The following is a 16,363-nucleotide window of genomic DNA, read 5'->3' as shown; positions in this document are numbered from 1 at the left end:
TAAATCTAACCTTGCTGGTGTGTCCTCACCTCGAAACCGTGTCTCTTCTTTTACCCATTGCGTCATCACATTATTCATTATTATATTTAATAACATAGTGCCCCACGAATCCTCGCCGCCTCCCGAGTACCATTCCTCCCAGTTCACCTCTTTACAATTAAAGTCACCCACCAAAATTATATTATTGCTTTTCTCAATTATTTTTTGCAAGTAGCTAGCCATATCTGACAACATCTCATGGTATTCGTCATCCTTCCATGCTCTCGTCTTTGGGGGAGCATACACTACCGCCATATCTCTCTTAACATTCTCTCCAGTTTCTAATTTCATATATATCACTTCAGCCCTGCCTTCTCCCATTTCCACAGTATCTACATTTATGTTGTTCTTCACTGCTATCATCACTCCTCCTCCCTTTTTTTTTTTTTCTGTCTTTTCTCCACAGTTTGTATTTACCATCTCCCAAATGAACATCAATATCTTCTCTTAATTTGGTCTCTACAAAGCACATGACATCAGGTTCATGTTCTCTCAAGAAATCATTAATTTCGATCCTTGTCGATATGAAACCATCAACATTAGTATATATCACCTTCAAATTATTTTTGACATTATTAATACCCTCTTTTCTCCTACTCTCTGTCCGTACCACTTCCTCAACTTCTGATCTTTCACAACCATCCCCCTTAGTTTCCTTCACTTCTATTTCCTTAAATACCATTTCCTTACTTTCATATCCAATACTCTCCAAAAAAAAGTATTATGTTCTTCCTCTGTCCTCTTATCATTTTTTTCCTTTACTTCTTCCTTTAATGATTTTAAAACTTCTCTTTCTTCTTCATTCAGATCTTTTCTTATTATAATATTTTCCATCCCCGCCTCTTTGCTTAATTTCCAGGTCACTTTAAGTATCTCATTTATTACACTTTCTGATGTAAACTTGACTCTCATTGGTCTTGTTTCCCCTTTCTTATAAGGCCCTATCCTCCTTACTTCCTCAATTTCTTTTATCCACTTGTCTCCTTTGGGGTCAATCTTGCCTAATATTCCTCTCACCATGTTCGTGTCTCTCTCGAGTCTTACGAACCTAACCTTTTCTTCCTCTTCCCTGTTTCCAAATACTACCACACATCTGTTCCTTTCTACAGTTTCTCTCACTATTTTCTCTTTTTTCTTCAGTATTTTCACTACATTTTCTTCCATTTCTTTCTTGTTCATTTCCCTTTCTTCCTGGATGATCTCTCTTAAGCTGACCACTTCTTTCTGTTCTTCTTCTAAGTGTGCCCACTTTGCCTTATGTTCTTCTAATACATTACTCAACTTCTCCGTTTTATTAGTACTCTCTTCTAGTTTCCTCCTCAGTTCAACATTTTCCCGCTTCAAATTCCTAATCTCTTCATTGGCTGTTTCATTGGACTGGATCAGACTCTGTATGGTGGTTTCCGTATTTACTGACACATCCTTTATCACTAGATTCTCTACTTTCTTTTCGAGTTCACTAATCCTCATAATTAATGTTTTCACCAGGTCCATGACATTAGTATTAGCATCAAATCCTTGAAATTCCATTCCCTCACTGTTTACATTTTCGGCCATGTTTAATGTAAAGTACCAAAACAGCTGTTACCGAATAAACCACAAACATTCATGTATACTATAGCCAACAAATCTTACATTTTTGGTAGTCTACTAACTTTCATTATTTTAAATTTAAAGAAAGACCCTAGGAGACAGGACAGACAAAATTCCTGAAACTACTCAAGGTTAAGAGCGATGGCAGGGACGTCTGGTCTCTCCGGCTGTTCGTGTGTGTGTGTGTGTGTGTGTGTGTGTGTGTGTAAGAGATAAACTAGTACTGGGTAGCAGTTAACCCATGCCAGCCATTTTTAGCCCTATGGGTTGCCCCAGTGCCGGGCATCTTTCAACCTTTTTTTTTTGGCTAAAATGATAGATTTTGATGTGGAAACAACGATTTTCGCCATTAAAGTGCTCACCGAGGCTCAGGAAGGGGTTTTATTGTCCTGCATATTCGTATACAGGTATAGCCGCTCTCTCATGCTCACCACGGTGGTGAGAGAATGCCATTTTCAATGCAAGGTATATTAAGGTATTTATGCTGGGAAGGTATAGCAATGTTCAGTACACTTTTCTGATTACTTATTACTTCAACATCTATCACAATTTGTGTGTCTTTCTCACTATGAATGCATTATCTTACAATTATCTGAATATAGGTAAAACCTGACTTCATTATGTATAGTCCTGGCACTTACAAGAAGGTATTTACAACTTGACTGCACTATATAGTCCTTACATTTATAAGAAAATATTTACAACTTACACTTACATGAAACTATTTACAAAATCCCTTCACTATGTATAGCACTGGGTGAGGCACACAGGAAGAGTGAGGCAGAGTGAGGCAAAGCGAGCGTGACGGGGGGAACGAGTGAGTGTATGGCCTTGACAGCCTGGGGGATGGTAGAGGAACAGTTACCATACATGACTGCCAATTTTTACCCACGGAAAGTAGGTGGTGGCGACCATCATCCACTCACTTGATGTAGTGCTGCCTACTTCTTGCTTAGCCTTTATCATTCTTTTTCTGTGCCTGCCCTCCTCTCTTCCTATTTCTCCCATCTTTCCTGTCACTTCTTATTGCTTTTCTTTCCGTTACAGGTGGCTTTACATTGAGTGACAAGCCAAATGGTTTCCTGTAAGCCAAGAAACCATTTACAACGCTGGGTGGTAACCATATAACCAAACCATACGTGCTCCCTACATGTCAACAAGTGGGTTGGTGGAAGGTTAGTGCCCCTCCCTGTAAACAAATAACTCAGAGTCAAATGGCCACCCCTTACGGGATTATGGCGTCTGGCAATAGACAAAATAGATAGAATCTTGAAAAATGCGGTCACAGTGAATTTTTAAATTTTAAACCGTTTTAAAACAGCAGCAGGTGTGTCTGGGTTGACTGCTGAAATGTTGAAGGCCTCAGGCGATATAGGGGTGAGTTTAGTTACTGACCTGATAAATAGGATTATTTATGAGTGTGTTGTCCCAGATGATTGGCTGAAGAGTGTAATTGTAAATGTGTATAAAGGGAAGGGTGAGGCCCTGGAAAGAGGACATTATAGAGGTATAAAGCTTTTAGATCAGATAATGAAGGTAATGGAGAGAGTTTTAGAAGGTATGATTAGAGAATGAGTGAATATTGATGAGATGCAGTTTGGGTTTATGCCAGGTAGGGGGACCACTGATGCCATATTCATTGTTCGACAGCTTTGGGAAAAATATATTGGTAGGAGAAGGGATCTTTATTTTGTTTTTGTTGATTTGGAAAAGGCCTTTGACAGAATCCCTAGAGAGGTGGTGAAGTGGGCAATGAGAAAGCTTGGCTTGGAGGAGTGGTTGGTTAGGGTGGTTATGGCCATGTATGTGGGTGCTCACACCCAGGTAAGGGTGAATGGAGATTTGAGTGATGAGTTTTCCGTGAATGTTGGTGTGCATCAGGGGTCAGTCTTGAGTCCCATGTTGTTTATCATGGTACTTGAAGCCCTTTCACGTGACTTTAGAAACAGACTCCCATGGGAGTTGTTGTATACTGATGATTTGGTGTTGATTGCAGAGAACGAAAGGGAGGTGGAGGAAAGGTTTAGGAAGTGGAGAGATGGTATAAGGCAAAAGGGTTAAAGGGTAAATGCAGATAAACAAAAGTGATGATATCTACTGTCAAAGACGAGGGAGAGTGGCCATGTGCAGTTTGCCACAAGGGCGTGGGAAGTAATTCCATCTTGTGCGGTGTGTGTGATAAATGGGTGCATAAGAGATGTAGTGGTATCAGAGGTAGACTGCGAGATAATGCTGATTTTATGTGTACGGCGTGCCGGGGTGAGCAGGTGGAGATTGTCAGACGTGAAAGGATTGAACTTGCTGGTGAATCTCTTGAGTGTGTGGAAGAGTTTTGTTATTTGGGAGACATGTTGTGTGCTGGAGGTGGGGCTGGAGCTAGCTCTGTGGCTAGGGTGAGAAGTGGTTGGAAGAAGTTCAGGGAGCTCTTGCCTCTCCTGACATTGAGAGGGCTCTCCCTACATGCTAAGGGGTCTTTGTATGCAGCATGTGTTAGGAGTGTAATGCTGTATGGTAGTGAGACCTGGGCAGTGAAGGAGGAAGATATTCGCCGGCTCAGACGTACAGAAATGACAATGATTAGGTGGATGTGCAGTGCATCCCCGAGTCCAAGGCCTAGAGGGGCTGGGTTTACAATGGAAGAGTTGAGAGGTAGGATGGGATTGGAGTGTATTGGTGTTGTGATGAGGAGAGGTAGATTGAGGTGGTTTGGACTATGCCCAGAGTCGGTCACATAATAAAAAAAAAAAAAATAAAAAAAAAAAAAAAAAAGACCGAGAAAGACATGGGACGAGGGACCGAGAAAGACATGGGACGAGGTCATTAAGTGTGACCTTAGGGTTAGGGGACTGAACAGGGAGGCTGCAATGGATCGTGCAGCGTGGAGAGACGCCATTAGGTGACCAAGGCCGACACATGCAAGCATGTTGAAGCCTTTAAAAACAAAACGAAACGAAACTGGCACTGGCCAGAGAATTATGTCAGACTGTTTTAAAATGGCACTGGCAAGCAGCGGGTTAATGCTTTCCTCTGTCATACAGTATGTGTGGTTTTATTATATATACTGTCCAATATACAACTGCTTGAAAAATCTGTTGAACAAGTGAATACCATTCCTAGGGTTGTCTCGTGTCACTACAGGGAGAGAGAGAGAGAGAGAGAGAGAGAGAGTGCAGCAAGACAGCAAGGGTGCTAGAGTATGTGTGTGTGTTCAACAGCACAAATAATGTCTATCCATTGCTCACTTAATTCAGGAATGAAGAAGAAATGGACATTCCTTCACCACTAATGCTCTGATTTTCTATATATACAAAATACAACAGCACAAAAAGTGGTGGCAGCAGTGCTCGATCCTGGCCTCTGTACGAGGCACAACTTTGTTCCTGTCATAACAACGTGACTGCCTTTCTGCTTGAATTTCTGCTGTTTTGCTACATATTACTGTATTTATATGATGCTGGTACTCTTCACGTCTGATGTACACTACCTGAACAGCCTCCAACATTTGCTTAAATTCCTTGTTAAGCCTAATGAATCTGACTCACTGCTTTGGTATAGTTAACTATGCAGCTACAACTTGTGCCTAATTAACTCCTACTGTAAGTTTAAGTTCACTGTTTCAATGTGTCATCTGTCTATGTCAAGTATCCTTCAACTCATTATAATCACAGCAGTAAACCTACATATGTTTTCTTTGTAGGAGCAAATACTAATACCTAAGGTTAACTTATTTCATTCATTCATTCATTCATTCATCATCTAATCCTGTGTTGACCCATGAGAAGCATAAGTCCCTGAGGCTAGGCAAATTTATCCTGACATTTAAGATGAGAGTGACCAGACTCACTCATCCTTGAGTGGCATTACATGAGCAATTAACCCCAACCATCCCATGGATATAAACCTGCACAGGCTCAATCTGATTGGAGCTCCTTAATTACCCACTAAACTATCAGGCGCCCTAATATGGTTATATGGTTACCACTCGGCGTGGTAAATGGTTTCCTAGTATTCAGGAAACCATCTGGCTTGCCAATCGGTGCAGAGTCACCTATAGACAGAAGGAAGAGGAAAGAATGAAGGAAAGAAAGACAGAAGAGGAAGGAAGGAAGAGAGGAAAGGGCAGTCACCCGAAAGCAGTACAGTACTGATCGAGTGAGTGCATGGTGAGCGCCCCCACCAACCACAAGGTACTGAAAATATTCAAACCAGTGAACTAAGCCCACAAAATAGTTGGCTGAACTAATGGGCCTGAACTCACTGAGATGAAAACAGCAAACCACAAGCCTCTGATGAGGTGATGAGCAGATCCAAATCCTGCCCTACCAAAGAATACACAACAGTTGTATATGGCAAATACCATTTACTGGTTATTAAGTATCACAAGATTATCTATGGATGATAAATATATGATACATAAAGTCTGACTGTCACTTAACATCATGTAAGTGTGTCTGCTGATGATCAGTAAGTAGATTATAAGGGCTGATGATGATTGCAAATACTTATGTAACTTTTGGCCACTGCTGTTATGCAAACTGTGCTGATTGCCATGTATATGGGGGCAGGGTAAAGATTGATATTACCATGCAAATCATGTTTTGTGTACAAGTCAAAGCTAAATACAGGCCCACTATGTATATGCTATATATTATATATATATATATATATATATATATAGGGATATAAGTACACTCGACCCTCCATTTGCCGGACTAAAAGGGGGGTAGACCAGTCCGGGAATGGCAAAAGTCCGGTCCTGCATACCATTCCCCGGACTATTACCATACTTTGTCCGAATTCTCCAATATTGTCCAGCAATTATTCCGATAATATAGAGCATTCTGGAATGCAGGCTACCTATGCCAACATAACTAACATACACAGTACATAAAATAATAACACTGATGAAATAACAATAATAATATCTGACACAATAGCTGTACTTTGCTAGCTACAACCCTAAGAATGGTTGTTTAGACAGTTGTTGACGAGAATGTGGTGGGTATGATAGAAGAAGTTCAGAAAGCTGAGGAAAAACAGGAAAATGAGCAAGGAATGGAGCACCACAAGGTCAGCCAACCACTAATCAGCTGACCGAGATACAAACACGCAATCTTGGACCGAATCGGCAATTTTAATTAGAAAATATTTTAATCTTTATCATCATACTGTATAGGTTTGCACACCTAATTATTTGAAATTCAGTAAAAAATTTGTGCTTAATTAAATTATTAATAGAAAACCAGGATTCAGAGCAAAAATTTCTTAAAGTTAGCGTAAGTGTTTTGCCTCTAACCCAACGACTCGCCTTGACAGACTTTTGTTTTGTAATAAATATCGATTTACAATGAAGATACAGTAATCCCTCTAATATCCGGACGCCCAATAACCGAACATCCCCACTAACCGAACCTTATCGTCCTGGGATCAAACATTCCCAAAATGGTCCGAAAATCCAAAAAAATTGGAAAAAAAATCGATTTTTTGCCGTCCATAATTTGAACTTGCCGCGCGCGCCGCATGAGAGCATTGTTTTGGTTCGTCATTCCTCCGACGTCCGATAGAGCGCCGCTGCATCCTCCCCACTTCCCGCCTGTCTCTCACCGCGACAAGACCTGCGCTATTCGCCATGGCTGCCCACGTGCTCGCTTTTGTGGTGGTGCCGTACTTGCTGCAAGGCCTCCTGCTGCTCTCTGCCCTACTCTTAGTGTGTGTGATGATGGCCCCGCCTCCTGAGAAAAGGAAGAGAGTGGTGTTGACTCTGGAGAAGAAACGGGAGATATTGGAGAAGGTTGATGCGGGTTGGTCTTCCTCTCGCATTCTCCGCGAGTTCAACCTGGCTCGGTCGACTAAAGTGAACACTGTGAAAAGAACGGACTTCTGTGTGTTAGTGACTAAGTTCAGTGCAAGACTTCACGAAGAGTGTAGTGCAAGTGCTTCAGGAAATCGTTCTTACTGTCAGAGTCCGAGAGGAGGCGGTTATTCATCGAGGTGGCCAGGGACTTGCTGTAAGTAGCCAGAATGTTTCATGTTGTACTATTTTCCATACTATATTTACCAGAATGTTTCATATTTTATTTTTTCCCATACTATACTTACCAGAAAGTGTCATACTGTACTTCTTTCCATACTAAACTTACCTCATGCATGTGCAGTAGGAATGTGTTTTTCAGAGTTCGGTTAGGTTCGGTTAGGTTAGGTTCGGTTAGAGTCCATAAGTACCAGAATGTTTATTAATGTATGAATATACTTCTAAACCCACATTTTATGTTTCTATTGCATTTATTTCAGTCATTTATGTGCCTTATTGGTGTGATTTGGGTGTTAAATAGGTGCTATGCATGTCCGGAGGGAGTTGTATAGGTGTTTCTCTGTGTTAGGGTCCGTAAGTACAAGTCCATAAGCTGGGGCCCAATATCCGGACAGAACCAATATCCGAACCTACCGATGGCTCTATTGATCCGGATATTGGAGGGGTTACTGTACATTTTTTTGTACTCAAAATAAATATATATGCAAAATAGAAGTCTGTCGAGGCATCCTGATGATCTGAAGGGGAAATATCTGCTAACATTGGCCAACTACTAATCAGCTGATCGAGATACTGTACAATCATCGAATGTGATCTCAATCTTGGATAGAATCGGCAATTTTAATTGGAAAATATTTTAATCTTTATCACCACATTGGTTTGCACACCTAATTATTTGAAATTCAGTCAAAAGTTTGTGCTTAATTTAACTATTAACAGAAAATCAGGATTCAGAGAGAAAGCTTCTTAAAGTTAGCAGAAGTGTTTTGCCTCTAGCCTAAGAACTCACCTTGACGGACTTTTGTTTTGGATAAATATCGGTTTACAATGCAGATACATTTTTTTTTTACTCAAAATAAATATTTATACAAAACAGATGTCTGGCAAGGTGTGCTGATGATCTGAAGGGAAAATACCAGCTAACATTAGCCAACCACTCATCAGCTGACCAAGATATAAACACTGACGATCTGAAGGTGATTTATCAGCTAACATTTGTGCATTTCAGCTCTGAAACCTAAATTTAAATTAAGTTATATTAAGTAAAATTTTTAAAGTAGATTTCAGATAATTAGGTGTGTATGAGCCACTGTGGGGAAAAAAATTAAAATATTTTCCAGTGAAAAGTGCCGATTCAGTATTTAGTCACACCGAGTCGGGTGAGCTAAGTGAGTAGCAATGGATCTCATCGACTTTGTCCGTAACAAAATACTGTATTTCTTTTTATTACCTATGAATATTATTGTGTCCAAGCCTTCCTTAAACTTTACTGTGTTATGCAATAAACTATTTACAGTGGCATTTGAGAAAAGTAAGAGGCAAATGGGATATTGTCATGAGTTGGGAGCTGGTGACGTGAAGCAGGTTGGTGGCCAAGATGCGCTTCATATATGAAAATAATTTCTTACGTGTGTTACAAATGGCCTTTATCGAGTCAAAACACTGGTAAAATTATACTGTGTTGTGCAGCAGACTGCTTATAGCTTTATATGAGAGAATAATGGCTGGACTTTTGCTGAGAATCCTGGACTTGTACGGGCATTTGTCTGCCATTTGCTAATATTATCCGGCCTCAGCCCGCATCTGGAAAATCCAAAATCCGGGAAATAGGGGTCCGCCAAATCGAGGGTCGAGTGTACTAAATACAGTAAATGTATATATTTATGTATGTTATAACAGACACAATCATCATAATCTGCACATATCAACCAATCAAGTATCATCCACTAACAAATAAACCACAGTATCAACACATAAATCTACTGGTATATGTGTCATCAGGTTCTTTCTCACCTAGGTAAGACTTCTTGGCAGAATCTTCAGTAAGCATGGCCTCAAGTGGAACAGTTAGCACCTCCTGTCCTTGCTTCAGGTCCTCAGCCACACACATACCCAGGCCTTGCTCACCAAAGTCACCAATCTTGACACCCTTTACCTACGAAAAGGCAGTCATTAAAAATTTTCCACATATCAAGATGCACTTAGATCATCATTTCGAGAACTGTATATAAGAGTTTCTCAGCAAATGGAAATTTTTAGCCAGTAAATATTTTAAAAATGTTTTGCTTAGCCACCTCACTTCAATGAAACTTTTCTTTTTCTTGCTACCTCCAAACTATTCTACCTGCTTAAGAGACCTTTTTCAATACTGAAAGGTTAGATACAACTTTCCTTAACCTTTTCACTACTGTGATGCTCTTCTAAATGGAAGGGGGGGGGATGAATAAATCCAGGGGATGAATTGTCTGGAAGTTGTGGGGAAAAAAACAAAAAAATTGAATGGTAGGTGAGGGCACTCACCATACACTCACTCGATATAGTGCTGCTTTGGATGTCCGCCCTTTCCTCCCTTCCATCCTTCCCCTTCTGTCTTTCCTTCAATCTTTCCTCTTTCTTCTGCCTATGGGTGAATTACACTCCCTCTTCTGTCTTTCTTTCTTTCATTCTTCCCTCTTCCTTCTGTCCATGGGTAACTCTACACTGAATGACAAGCTAAATGGTTTCCTGTACACCAGGAAACCATTTACTATGCTGGGTGGTAACCATTAACCAAATTATGGCAACTGGTGGTTTAGTGGGTAATTGAGGTGCTCCAGTCGGACTGAGCCCGTGTAGGTTTACATCCATAGGGTAGTTAGGGTTAATTGCTGATGTAATGCCACTCAGGGATGAGTGAGGCTGGTCACTATCACCTGAAGTGTCAGGGCCAACTTGCCTAGCCCCAGGTTCCTACGCTCCTCATGGGGTGACATAAGACTAGATGATGGATGGATGGATCGATTGACTTAAGGAGTTAATGATTTCACATGCAACAGCCACACTCCGTTTATTTTGGTACTATCAAACAAGTTCATTAAGCTGAGGAAAGCCCATCTCGTACAAGAACTGGGCATTTATTCATGTCACTGAAGGTATACTTTTTATACTTTAAATCAAAACTGCCAACTCCCCATCTTGAATCTTGATTTGTAACAACAGATAACACTAGAATATGATGCTTGTCACAGAAGAGTGATGGGGAAAGGATACAGAGCCAAAGCACTGTCTTTTTCTGTCACTGGTGTACAGGATAACACTAGAATATGATGCTTGTCACAAAGAGGTGATGGGGAAAGAATACAGAGCCAATGCACTGTCTTTTTCTGTCACTGGCGTACGGGAGACACGCTGCAGGAGGAAAAAAATCTGGGCTAACTTACAGCGAAGGAAGTATGGTCACTAATGCAGTTTTGGCTGCATACAGCAGACCTTTATTCTGCACCACTGGTGTATTCATGAAAGATGTTGCACATATTAAATCATCTACAGGCCTACCCTAGTTTAACGATATAACTGGTTAGGTAAAACCCCACTGTTAAGCAGGGTATCGTATATCGGGGTACTTTTAACATGTAAAGTAATGTGGAGCGTTTATCAGCCTTGGGTTTCCCCCCAAACCAAACCTAAAACCCACCCAAATAAGCCCAAAAACAAGTTTAAAGCCAATCTAAATGGCCTAACAGCTGTCAAAGAAGCTAACCTAAGCCTAACACCTGTAAGTAACTCTCTAAAACCACCAAATAAAATCTGAAAATCGTCAAATATGTCTGGAAAAATCAAGCTTAGTAAACTGTACCCCACAATGTCAATGCTCACCCCACCTATGGCTAAAACACATCAATCTAAGTCTAAAAACAGTCTATAAATCAAACTAAACACTTTTAGTCTAAAATATCATCAAAATCGGTAAAAAAAATAAAAACCCATCGTTAAACCAGGGTTTTACCATCTTTAGGTGGGGTATGGTGGTATTTCTACCCCATCGTTAAGCCAGGGTATCATATCTAGGGGTATCATATATCGAGGTATTACTGTATATTGTTGCAGAAGAACCACTGCTACTTGACTTATTTGGCTGAGGAAATCTGAAAATTTTTAAAGTATTTTGGCCCAGCTTCTTGAAAAACTTATCCCACCAAATACATGGATAAAAATATAAGATCATCATTAGGCAAAAGAACGTGAACAAATAAGAAAAAAATGGAAGAATTTCAACTCTCTTTGATACTGCAGACAAGGAAGTGGTGGATGCATTGGGAGGGGGGTACAGTATCTAAGGCTGAGGGGCTTGAGGAGGGGAAATAAGCAGTGCCTCTGACCCCCTCAAGGGCTGAGGCTAGGCCTCAAAACCCTCAAAGTCACCCCTCCTGGATTCTATCTGTCTATTTATTGCCAGACACCTTAATCCCTTAAGGGATGGCCACAAACAAATCGCCTCCATGTCGTCCTGTACCCAACCATTTCACTGCCCTGCTCCCAGCTCACACCCTCCTTTCTCATATACTCATACCTTTTCACTCCATCTCATCCTTGGCTTCCCCCTCCCTCTCCCCCCTCCACCTCACTCATACACTCTCCTTGTCAGTCTCTCACTCTCCATCCTCTCCACATGGCCAAACCACCTCAATGTGTTTCTCCTAACAGTTCCTATCACATCCACATCCACACCATAATGCTCCTTCACATCCTCATTTGTCAGTCTGTCTTTCCATGTGACTCCACATGCTCCTCTAAAATAACTCATTTCCACTGCTCTCACTCTTGACTTCTGTCCCTCCAACAAGGTTCAAGCTTCACTTCCATACATTAGAGTTGGTATCACAATATTGTCATGTACTGCAGTAACTTTTTCACTTCCATGCTCACATCCCAGTTTCTTATCACTGCTTTCAGGGAACCAGCAACCTTCCTTCCTTGTTGTACCCTTTCAAGCACTTAGCCCTCCAAACTTCCATCCTTACTCATCACACCACCCAAGTATTTAAACGCACTCACATTTTCCATTTCCTCCTCATCCAACCTCACTGTACATTCATTGACTTCACTTCCCTCAAAGACAATAACTTTACTCTTCCTTACATTCATTAACTTTACTCTTCCTTACATTCACCTTTAGATTCCGTTTCTTTCATATGCTCTGATTGTGCAAAATACTTTTTATGCGGCACTGTCAGCCTGTACCCCAACCTGTTTTATGAAGCAAAATAGCCTCCTGGATTCATCAGAGGCTATTTTGCTGCATAAAACAGGTTGGGGTTGAGGCTGACGATGCCATATAAATAGAACTTTGCACAATCAAAGCGTACACAAGACAAAGGTCTACTGTAGCTGTTTATTTCAGAATCCAAGATACTGTACCCGTGTATAAGTCAACTGCAGCTACTAAACATACTGTACTTTAACTATACTTAATATATTCTGATTATGTCAACAAATGATAACTACATTTTTGTAGAATATATGAGCTACTATAAATATTACAAAGGAACCATAAAAAAAAAAAAATCCTTTTCCATGTATAAAGCAATAAATGAACAGTAATACAAAAAGCAGTTACGTCAAGAATATAAAATTCAAACTACACACTGAGTAAGAGACAGTAAGAAGAAAGCAGATGAGGAATTTGGAAGGAACTTGAGTGTAAAGTGGAGGGACTGTAAGAAAATGTTCTGGAAAGAGGTGAAAAGAGAAAGGCAGAGTGGAAGTGAAGTTAGCAGAGGAGTGAAAGATAAAAATGGTAGATTACTAATGGAGAAGGGAGAAAATGTGAGCAGATGGAGAGAACACTTTAAGGAATTGTTGAACATAGAGGATGGAAGTAATGCGAGTATAAGTGGCTGGGGAATGGCTGGGAGAGGAAGGGAGGTGAGAAGACAGGAAGAAATCAGTAGGATAGAAGTTGTGGAAGCAATGAAGAAAGTTAAATTGGGGAAAGCCCCAGGAACTGATGGAGTGTGTGGTGAAATGCTGAAGCATGGGGGAGAGATAGTAGTAGAATGGATGTGGAAAATGTGCAGATTGGACTGGGAGGAAGGTAGAGTCCCGGAGGATTGGAAGTCAGGTATAATTATTCCCTTGTACAAAGGAAAAGGGGAAAAAGAAGTGTGTGGTAATCAAAGGGGCATCTGTCTTCTTAGTGTAATAGGAAAAATGTATGGTGAGATACTTATTGACAGAGTCAGAGAAAGAACAGAGGAATTAGTTGGAGAAGAATAGGGAGGCTTTAGGAAGGGATGAGGTTGTGTAGATCAGATATTCATTCTTAGATCTTTAGTGGAAAAGTTTCTAGAGAAGGGAAGGAAGTTGAATGCAGCTTTCATGGATTTGGAGAAAGCACATGACAGGGTGGATAGACAAGGATTGTGGAAAGTATTAAGAATATATGGAGTAGATGGGAAGTTGTTGAATGCTGTGAAGAGTACGTATGATGGTGCTAAGGCTGCAGTGCGTGTGGATGGTGAACTGAGTGAATTTTTCTCTTTGAAGGTTGGGTTGAAACAGGGATGTGTCATGTCTCCATGGTTGTTCACTCTGTACATGGATGGGGTAATAAAAGAGGTACAAGGTAGAGTAGTGGAAGATGGGAAGTTGTTGAATGCTGTGAAGAGTACGTATGATGGTGCTAAGGCTGCAGTGCGTGTGGATGGTGAACTGAGTGAATTTTTCTCTTTGAAGGTTGGGTTGAAACAGGGATGTGTCATGTCTCCATGGTTGTTCACTCTGTACATGGATGAGGTAATAAAAGAGGTACAAGGTAGGGTAGTGGATGTTTGAGTAGCCCTGGTGAGAGAGGGTAGTGTTTGGAAACTCCCTGTACTGTTTTTGCAGATGATACTGTGTTGTTGAGTGAAGACGAAGGAGAGCCGCAAGGGTTGGTGGATGAGTTTGGGAGAGTGTGTAAGAAACGGAATCTAAAGGTGAATGTAGGGAAGAGCAAAGTGGTCATCTTTGACTGAGGTGAAGTCAGTGAATGTACAGCGAGGTTGGATGGTGAGGAATTGAAAAATGTGAGTACGTTTAAGTACTTGGGTAGTGTGATGAGTAGGGATGAAGGTTTGGAGGGTGAAGTGCTTGAAAAGGTACAGCAGGGAAGAAAGGTTGCTGGATCCTTGAAAGCAGTGATAAGAAACAGGGAAGTGAGCATGGAAGTGAAAAGTTACTACATGACAGTATTGTGATACCAACTCTACCGTATGGAAGTGAAGCTTGGACGTTGCTGGAAGGACACAAGTCAAGAGTGAGAGCAGTGGAAATGAGTTATTTAAGAGGAGCCTGTGGAGTCACATGGAGAGACAGGCTGACAAATGAGGATATATAGAAGCGTTGTGGTGTGGATGTGGATGTGATGGGAAGCGTTAGGAGGAACACACTGAGGTGGTTTGGCCATGTGGAGAGGATGGAGGGTGAAAGACTGGCGAAGTGAGCGTATGTGAGTGAGGTGGAGGGGGGAAGAGGGAGGGGGAGGCCGAGGATGAGATGGAGGGATGGGGTGGAGAGGTATACGAGAGAGGGGGGTGTGAGCTGGGAGCAGGGCAGTGAAATGGCAGGGGACAGGGCGACGTGGAGGCTATCTGTTTGTGGCCACCCCGAACGGGATTGAGGCATCTGGCAATAGACAGACAGATAGATAGACACACTAACCTAACACAGTTATAAATACAACAAAACCCTCATTACTTCAGATTAATCATGGGAAAGGCTATTCTGTAAGTTCCATCATCCATGTACAGGGCAATATAAATGCAAATACAAACACACTAAAAGTCCAAAACATCTGTACAGAAATATTACTTGTATCAGGGGATTAGCGATTATTGTTGCCAACCAAACCAACATGCACCAAACTTTATTAACTTCTCTTATGATGAAGGAATAATACTCTGAAATATTCATAAATTAAAACTTGGCAACTGTAATTTTCAACAAAGCAGAGCTAAATAAGAGTAACTGCATTATCCAACAATGTACAATGTCTCAATGCCAACAATATGATACATCTCTGACAATGAGGAGTTAGTTACTTTACTCAGTAATAATGTTTCCCTCTGTCAAGTGTAGCTTAACAAAATGAAGCATTGGTGCAAGCAGTGTTGCATAGTACTTAGTAAAACGTTCCTTCTAACAAAAGGTTTTCAATCAGATTTATCTCAATTATAAAATGAATAACCCATGTACAGTACATGAACAGCTAGCAGACTACCTCACCATGATATTCTTCTCTTTGGCCCAGGACATGAAGGGGTCAACTTGTTCCAAACGAGAGTATGTAGGAAGCTGGATGTCTGCAATATACCAGTGACTCAGTCAAGAACTGTAAAGTACTGCATTACCAAATGATCCAAAGTCTTCATTCCAGAGTTAATTTTATATTTTAAGAACAAAATAACCAGTAGCAATTAAGGCTATGGCATAGGCTGCTGAAAAACACAAAAGTAACATTACAGCATATACATAATAATTATGAGTGAAAAGTATGTTGCGAGATATTTTCAAAACAAGTTGAAGAATGTAAACAGTGATTCTGAGCATGATGAAATGGAAGAACAGTGCTAAAGCTACAATATGTTTCAAATGATGCAAAATTGCCTGTAGCAATGTGATGAATATAGAAGTGAACTAATCCCATCTAGATTTCTAACTGCTATAATTACAACACTGACAACACGAATCCTACATTGATACAAGTAAACGCAGTTAGGTAAAATGTAGCAAACACAGGAATCCAGAGTTATTACAAAGTACTGTACTGTACTTTTAACAAACATGAACACCTCTTCATCCCCATCCAATTTTCCACAATTACCAATGAGGTAGTCTGAATCCTGTGACAAGAATAGGAAAACACAAAAGTGGGAGGAACTATCAACACAAAGCTCAATG

At 40.7% G+C, this 16,363-nt stretch overlaps 1 protein-coding gene across 1 annotated transcript in view; it reads right to left on the bottom strand.

Annotated features, from left to right (window-relative positions):
- Positions 1–16,363, bottom strand: part of Setd3 (SET domain containing 3) — a 137,431-nt gene that overhangs the window by 92,713 nt on the left and 28,355 nt on the right. Inside the window, exons 4-5 of the mRNA XM_080283360.1 lie at positions 15,689–15,765; positions 9,458–9,599 (exon numbers count right to left, since the gene is read on the bottom strand). Coding sequence (XP_080139486.1) covers positions 9,458–9,599; positions 15,689–15,765 — 219 coding nt within the window. The remainder of the gene's footprint in view (positions 1–9,457; positions 9,600–15,688; positions 15,766–16,363) is intronic.

The sequence above is a fragment of the Coenobita brevimanus genome, chromosome 97 (assembly GCF_032717465.1).
Source record: "Coenobita brevimanus isolate Jiangsu-jjx chromosome 97, ASM3271746v2, whole genome shotgun sequence".
NCBI classification, from domain to species: domain Eukaryota; kingdom Metazoa; phylum Arthropoda; class Malacostraca; order Decapoda; family Coenobitidae; genus Coenobita; species Coenobita brevimanus.
The sequence above is the reverse complement of the archived record's forward strand: the minus strand, read 5'-3'. Positions and strand labels throughout refer to the sequence as shown.